This window comes from Penaeus monodon, chromosome 36 (genome assembly GCF_015228065.2).
Source record: "Penaeus monodon isolate SGIC_2016 chromosome 36, NSTDA_Pmon_1, whole genome shotgun sequence".
In the NCBI taxonomy this organism is placed as follows: Eukaryota; Metazoa; Arthropoda; class Malacostraca; order Decapoda; family Penaeidae; genus Penaeus; species Penaeus monodon.
In genome coordinates, this window is record NC_051421.1 from 17,770,873 (window position 1) to 17,778,407 (window position 7,535).

The following is a 7,535-nucleotide window of genomic DNA, read 5'->3' on the forward strand; positions in this document are numbered from 1 at the left end:
AAGAGGAAAGAGAGAGAGAGAAAGAGGAAAGAGATAGAGAGGGAGAGATAGAGAGGGAGAGATAGAGAGCGAAAGAGAGAGAGACAGAGAGAGAGAGATAGAGAGAGAGAGAGAGAGAGAGACAGAGAGAGAGAGACAGAGAGAGAGAGAGAGAGAGAGAGAGAGAGAGAGAGAGAGAGTTCAAAAAGTTCAAATTCAAAAAGTTTATTCCATAATAATGGTTATTACAAACTTACATGGCAAGTAAATACAATATCACATAAGTTAAGAAGATTTGTCGCCTAACGTCAACATATAATTGGATAAATTATGTATGGAAAGAAATATATCTCTTTAAATCATAGATAATTCACATGAGATCAAAAGAAATCACATAGTTTTGTGTATCCACTTACTTACATAAAATTCAATAAAATCATGACGTTACTTAAAATCAATAAAATCATGACGTTACATAAAATCAATAAAATCATGACGTTACATAAAATCAATAAAATCATGACGTTACATAAAATCAATAAAATCATAGAGTTACATAAAATCAATAAAATCATGGCGTTACATGAAATCAATAAAATCATAGCATTACATAAAATAAAGAATGAAATGTAAAACATTAGAATTAATTAGATTTACTGAGATTACTTATTTAGTAGGAAGACTTTGAGTTTCTTTTTAAAAGAAATTATGCTTTCCACATCCTTCAATGATTGGGGTAAACTATTCCACAATAGAGGTCCTCTTACATGAAATGACTTTTTTCCAATGTCCGTGAAGGTTCGAGGAACTAATAGATTGTTGCTTTGCCTGGTTCCCAAACCATGGCCATCACTCACATTCGGAAGTGGAAACAGCCAGTGAGGAAGCTGTTGTCTTAATATTTTAAAAACTAAAATACATAAATCAAAGGCACATTTCTGGTCAATTCTCAACCATTGCAGCTCATTTAGAATGGGACTAACATGGTCGTATTTGCGGCCACCCAAGACTACTTTACCTGCAAAGTTTTGTAGTTTCTGCACTCTTTCAATCTGTGTTTTACTGGCCACACCCCATATTCGGGAGCAATAATTGATAATGCTCAGTGCAAGAGCCTGGACTATCAAAAGCCTTGTGGGTGTGTCGAATCTGTCTCTGAATCGGTTGATGTAGAGGAGAGTTCCTGTTACCTTCTTGCACATTGCGTCTATATGACTATCAAAGCGAATAAAACGGGCCATGTATACCCAAAATTCTTCCATTATCACTGGGGTTATTTTGTTTTTCCAAATAATATAGGGTGTCTGCGGGTACGGGAAAAAATTTGTTGGTCCCAATAAAAATACTGATTTTTGGGATTCTTTTACTCTGGGGGCCCTTTTTTCGGGAAATTACCATTTGCATTTAACAAAGTTTTTCTGCTCTCGTTTTTAAAGATTTTGAAGATAAAAAAAAATTTTACCATGAGAATCGGGTTGGGTGTCATCTGGTATTCAAAGAAGGCAACCCGTATGTAACAAAATTAGGAATAAAAATTTTCCCCCTAATAGGGAACCTTGAGGTACATGAATTTGCATTTGCTTTTTGGTGACGATTTCTGCGATTTGCGGGCCCCTTTGTTTTTTCCCAAGGGGGAATTCTTAAAAACCAGACAAATCCCTTCCCCCTTTTCCATTTCCGGATTTTATTCTTTGATTTTAAAAACTCGGGGGATCTCGATGAGCTGACAAGTTGAGTCCTTTCAAAGATGCCAGCTTTAAATTTTTCTCCAGGGTTACCCCTTGGGAAAAGCAGGCACAGGTGAGTAAAGCAGCCCCCACCCTTTGCCCAGAGCTTTGGTAAAACTGCTTCATAAAGGGCCAAGTTTAATGTGCAGGGGTGGGAAGAGTACCCTGTCCTGCCCAACCGGGGGGCCCTTTGATGTTTTTCCTTTGTCTGCTAGGCTAAATTCCTCCTGCAGAGGCCCAACCCCTTTTTGGTGTAATGCTGAGCTCGGCCCCCTACTACCCCACATGCACATGACTTGGTGAAACCGGACTGCTTTTCCCAACAAGAAGTTCAAACCCTTTCAGGTCAAACAGGGTCATCCAATCATGCTGACAATAACGAATTTTCTCCAGCGATACTTCCGCTTTTAACTTCTCCTTCCGTTAACGAGTGGGGGGCCCGCGGGTTATAGAGGGGAAATGGTTGCCGTTGGCACGAAAATTTGGCCCTTTTAGGGGATCTCTTGCTGCTGTCAATAAAAAAGTTTTCCATTTTACAGGTTTTTTACTGTGACAACCAAGATTGTGCAGAAAACTTTGAAAACAAAGTCGTACACCAAGTCTTTTTCTTTAGAGAAAAAAAACCCAAAAAATTTTGGGTGCTGTTTTGGGAGAAAAAGATGGAGTACTGTCAGAAAGAAGGTTTTTTCTTTTTAGTCTTGGGTGCCAACAATTCGGCGGATGGATTTGGCAAAATTGGGAAAAGGCCCCCGGGCCAAAATCATTTAGTTCCCTTTTTTTAAAAGGGGTGCGGAAAAGGGCATCGGAAACATCGCTAGGAAGTACTTCATTGTCTTCAATACTGGGGAAAATTTTTGTAATTAACCAGGAAGTTTTGCTGTGACAGGGACGGAAATTTATTCCCCAAATGAGGACGGACGACGTGCTGATTCAAGACAGGATACTTTTAGGTGTCTGGTTCTTTTGTTTCCCAGTCAAATTTTAAAAGCGCGAAGTAACAGTCACTGACATGTTTTTTCGGGGTCTCTCAAAAAAATAGGAATTCCAAAATTCACCCGTCCTTATTTTTCCTGGGTCCCGCAACTTTGATACTCGGGTTGGGATTTCTTTCAGGGCCATGTGAGGGCCCAAGCTTTGTCCGGGTCACCAAGTTTTATGCCAAAAAAAAGCGCGGTAAGGGATGGGTTTTCGAAAATTGGAAAATGGGGTTTTTGTTAGGAAACAAAAGGGGGTTCGCCGCAGATGTGCAGAATACATCCGGCTTATTTCTGCAAAAACCTTCTGGGCGAACCATACATTCATCTGAAAAAGGAAAAAATGTCTGTTACCAAAAAAAAGTGCGGGGGCGCAGCTTGAAAATTAAAACGTAATACCCGCCCGAAAAAGCTAAAACCCATGTAGAACAACAAAAAGTAAAAAACAAATTGGGAAAAAGAAAACAAATTTGGGGCCCATTGAGCAAAAACAATGTTATTTTTGGATCAGCGCCCTCAAAATTTTCTAAAATCAGTTTTAAAAATTTTTGACGTTTTTTGCGGTTTAAACCCGTGTTATTTTCGTCTTTTTTTTCATTTTTGTTTTTTTTCACAAAGATAAAGAAGAAAAAAAAAAAAGAGGGGGGGAAAAAAGTCAGTAGCCCATCCCCCTGGACCCGCCTTGAACTACCAACCATCTTGATAGATATTTGGGGTAGATAAGGGAAAAAGACATCGGGGAATCCCCCCGAGGAAATTAAGAAAAGAGAGAGAGAGGGGGAAGAAAGGAGAGAGAGGGAGAGAAGAGAGAGGAGGGGGAGAAAAGAGAAAAAGAGAGAAAAAGGGAAAGAGAGAGATGAGAGGTAGAGGGGAAAGAGAGAAAAAAGAGAGAGAGAGAAGAAGGAGAGGGGTGGGAGAGGAGAGAGAGAGAGAGAAGAGAGAGAGAGAGAGAGAGAGGGGTAAAGAGAGAGAGAGAGAGGGAGAAAAAAGAGAGGTAAGAGAGAAAGAGAGAGAGAGAGAGAGGGAGAGAGAGAGAGAGGAGAGAGAGAGAGAGAGAGAGAGAGAGAGAGAGAGAGAGAGAGAGAGAGGCGGCTGATACCTGCACTGCGAGCTCCTGGAGTTGAATGGATCTGCGGTGTTTCGAGGGGGGAGGGCGGCAACTCGGGGCGTCTCGGCAGGCAACGCCCGTCTACAACATCATGGACGGCTTAATACCTGCTCTGATGAACATCCGGTTCGCAGGCCTATGGCGATCTTCGATGACGTCCTTCCCACGGCATCATAAGGTGACCGGAACTGTAGCAGGATCTTCCTTCGGTGCCGTGGTCCGACTGCAATATATAGTCAGGGAACCAGATCATACACGTAAGGGCCAGAGTAAGAGAAAAAGAAAGGCAACAGAGAAGAGGGGGTGTTAACTACCACTAGCCGGTGATTTATAAAAAAAATTGCAGTTTTTAATGTTGGTTTTTAAATCAATTTTTTTTGTAAGTTGTCTTATTTTTTTTTTCAACTGATTTAGAGCAAATTTGCATCGCTGAATCCAAAAATGCCAGCCATTTTCCCCGATCAGGTCAAGTTTTTCAACTAAGTGAATATAGGAAAAATCTTTTTTTTTTACGAAGTGGAATACATTAGAGCGGCTTTTTTGTTTTATTTGTGTTACATATACATCCGATATATATTTTTTTATTTTGTTTTCTCACCGAATTTATAATTATCGACATGTTGCAAACATTGATCGGTATCTGTATTGACATCAACATTGCATTACATTGGTAACTATTACAATATCTAATGATCAATGCTGAACATCGATCAGAATTGATCAGTTGATCAGCAGACAAGACACTAATAAAGACAGATGCATGAAAAGTAGATGTTTGGTCATCATTGATCATTCAGTGCTGACACTTCCGTTTCTTTGAGCTCCTCGAATGTGCAGCGAAAGGGATGTCTCTTTTCAAAGTCCAACAGTAATCGGCCATCATGACTGCATCCCACCGTCCCTGATACCTGGTCTCCATCTCCTTCATGTCTTGATGAAATCTCTCCCCCCAGGAAACTGATCCATGTGTGAGAATAGGTAGAGCATTTTGATGCTCATGTTGCATCCCAGGTTTTTGAAGGCAGTTAGCATTTTGGTGACGAGTTCTGCGTAGTTGCTGGCCTTGTTGTTGCCAAGGAAGTTCTTTACGACCAGATCAAATGCCTTCCACGCTTCCAGTTCGACTTTATTCATTGAGTTTTCAAACTCTGGATCTCTGATGAGCTGACATAGTTGAGGTCCGTCAAAGATGCCAGCTTTCAATTTCTCCATGGTTACTCCTGGAAAAGCATGGCACAGGTGAGTGAAGCAGCCACCATCCTTGTCCAGAGCTTTGGTGAACTGCTTCATCAAGCCAAGCTTAATGTGCAGGGGTGGGAAGAGTATCCTGTCTCTGTCCATCAGAGGGGCGTTGATGACGTTCTTTGATCTGCTAGGCTCCAATTCCTCCTGCAGAGACCACTCCTTTTTCGTGTAATGCTGAGCTCGGTCCCTACTATCCCACATGCACATGTACTTGGTAAAACCGGACTGCTGTCCCAACAAGAAGTTCACCATCTTCAGGTCAACACAGATCATCCACTCATGCTGACAATAACGAATTTTCTCCAGCAGATACTTCACCGCTTCATACTTCTCCTTAAGTCTAGTCGAGTGGGGCCAGCGGTATAGAGGCAAACTGGTTGCCGTTGTGCACGAGATTGGCTTTCAGCGATCTCTTGCTGCTGTCAATAAACAGTCTCCATTCTACAGGTTGGTACTGTGACAATCCAAGATTGTGCAGAAGCTGTGAAACATCTGTACAGTACACCAAGTCTTTCTCTTCAGAGAAAAAAAACAAAAGTAGTCTTGATGTCTGTTGTGGTAGAAAGTGATGCGAGTACTGTCAGAAAGAAGGTTTTTTTCTTTCAGTCTTGATGCCAACAATTCGGCGGATGACTTTGGCAAGTTGAGGTCACGGACAAGATCATTTAGTTTCCCTTTTGGGAAAAGGGATGGGGGAGCGTCATCGGCATCATCGCTAGGAAGTACTTCATTGTCTTCAATAAAAGGAGAATTCTTCGTCACCCTTAATCAGGAAGTTCTGCTGTGGGCAGGTACTGGAACTTTATCACAGTGAGATACAGGACGACTTGCTGATTCAAGATCAGGATACTTGAGGCTGCTCTGGTTCTTTCTTTGAAACCCAGTCAAATTTAAAAGCGCAGAAGTAACAGTCACTGACCCTGGTGTTTCGGCTCTCTCCAAACCAAAAGGAATTCCAAACTTCAGCCCGTCCTTATTTCCATGGTCCAGCAACGTAGATACTCGGTGCAATTCTTGCAGACCATGTGAGGCGCCCAAGCTTTGTCCTGAACCAAGTTTCATGCCAAAATAAGCGCGATAAGCATGCTTTACGAAAAATTTGGACTGGTTTCCTGTTAGGAACCAACGGGTATTCGCCGCAGATGTAGCAGAATACATCCGGCTTATTTCTGCAAAAAACTTTCTGGACGAAATCCATATCATTCATCTGAATAAGGAAAAAAAAAGTCTGTTTCCAAAAAAATGTGCGGTCGCAAAATTGAAAATTATATCGTAATACCGCCACGAAAATGCTAATACCTTATGTATGAACAACAACTGTAAAAAACAATATTTGGCCTGATTGAGCAAAATCAATGTTATTTTTGGATTCAGCGCATCAAAATTGTCTAAAATCAGTTTGAAAATTATTGACGATTTTTTTGCTGTTGACCAGTGTTATTTTCGTCTTTTTTTTCATTTTGTGTTTTATTTTCACAAAGATAAAGAAGAAAATAAAAGAGGGAAACGTCAGTAGCGATCCGCCTGGACCTGCCTTGAACTACCAACCATCTCTGATAGATATGAGAGTAGATAAGGGAAACGACATCGGCAATCCGCGAGGATTGAAGAAATAGATGTAACTTGTACATCATGTACAAGCCACTCGTCACGACAGACAAAAATGCGGGCTAAAGAGAAACTAAGACAGCAACCAATCCTATTAATGAAAAGGTTCACTGTCTTTTGTCCTGCGTGTGTGAGTGAGGTGAACGTGTGTGTGTATGCGTGTGTGAGTGACAGCAAGAGTGAATGAGAGGGAAAGCAAAAGTGACCTCACACAGAGAATGAATCACAAACACGAATATTAACGTTCACTATAACAAAACTAAGTAAAATAGCAATGCTAGCTATTTAAAATTATTTCAACTACCACATTGAATTCAACATTTAATGATATGCGACAGAATGTACATGAATGAATGGTGACATGAAAAAAATATTTGCAAGCTATTTAACAAGCAAATCTTCTCGGGGTCATAAATCTGAACTGCCGAGGTACATGTCTAGCTAGGCATGCCAGACTTCAGTAACAGGGGGATCGTATACCCAAATGCCATGTATGACTGAAGTGACTCGAGCCAGGGAAATCTATAAGATAACCTGCTCTCTTCTGCGTATCTGTGATGGGTGCTCACAAATTCCCAAAGGATATTTAAATTATCACAAATCACACAAACGCTTGGTATGTACCCAAAACATGCAAGCACCTTGAGGAGGGTGAGAAAGGTGTGATTAATAAGTGAACAATGATTCTAGCTTAAACCCTAGTTCTACATTAATTAACGGACATAACTGCGGGTCACACCAACTCAAAAGGTGCCGAACGAATAACTTCGGTTTATTGTACCTACTTTCGAACGATGGAGCGCAACCCAGGGGCAATATCGGGCAATTCTGTGCACTATGATATGGGGGAAGATCCTTCGCTATATTCAAAATAATACATTTCTATGAAATTAC

At 41.0% G+C, this 7,535-nt stretch overlaps 1 protein-coding gene across 1 annotated transcript; it reads right to left on the minus strand.

Annotated features, from left to right (window-relative positions):
- Positions 1–641: 641 nt before the first annotated feature.
- Positions 642–1,181, minus strand: LOC119595551. The gene has a single exon (XM_037944669.1). The coding sequence runs from the start codon at positions 1,179–1,181 to the stop codon at positions 642–644; it is 540 nt and encodes a 179-aa protein (XP_037800597.1).
- Between the last annotated feature and the right edge of the window lie 6,354 nt (positions 1,182–7,535).

Coding starts and splice junctions, on each gene's coding strand:
- LOC119595551 (XM_037944669.1), bottom strand. CDS start 1,181: ATGTGCAAGAAGGTAACAGGAACTCTCCTCTACATCAACCGATTCAGA.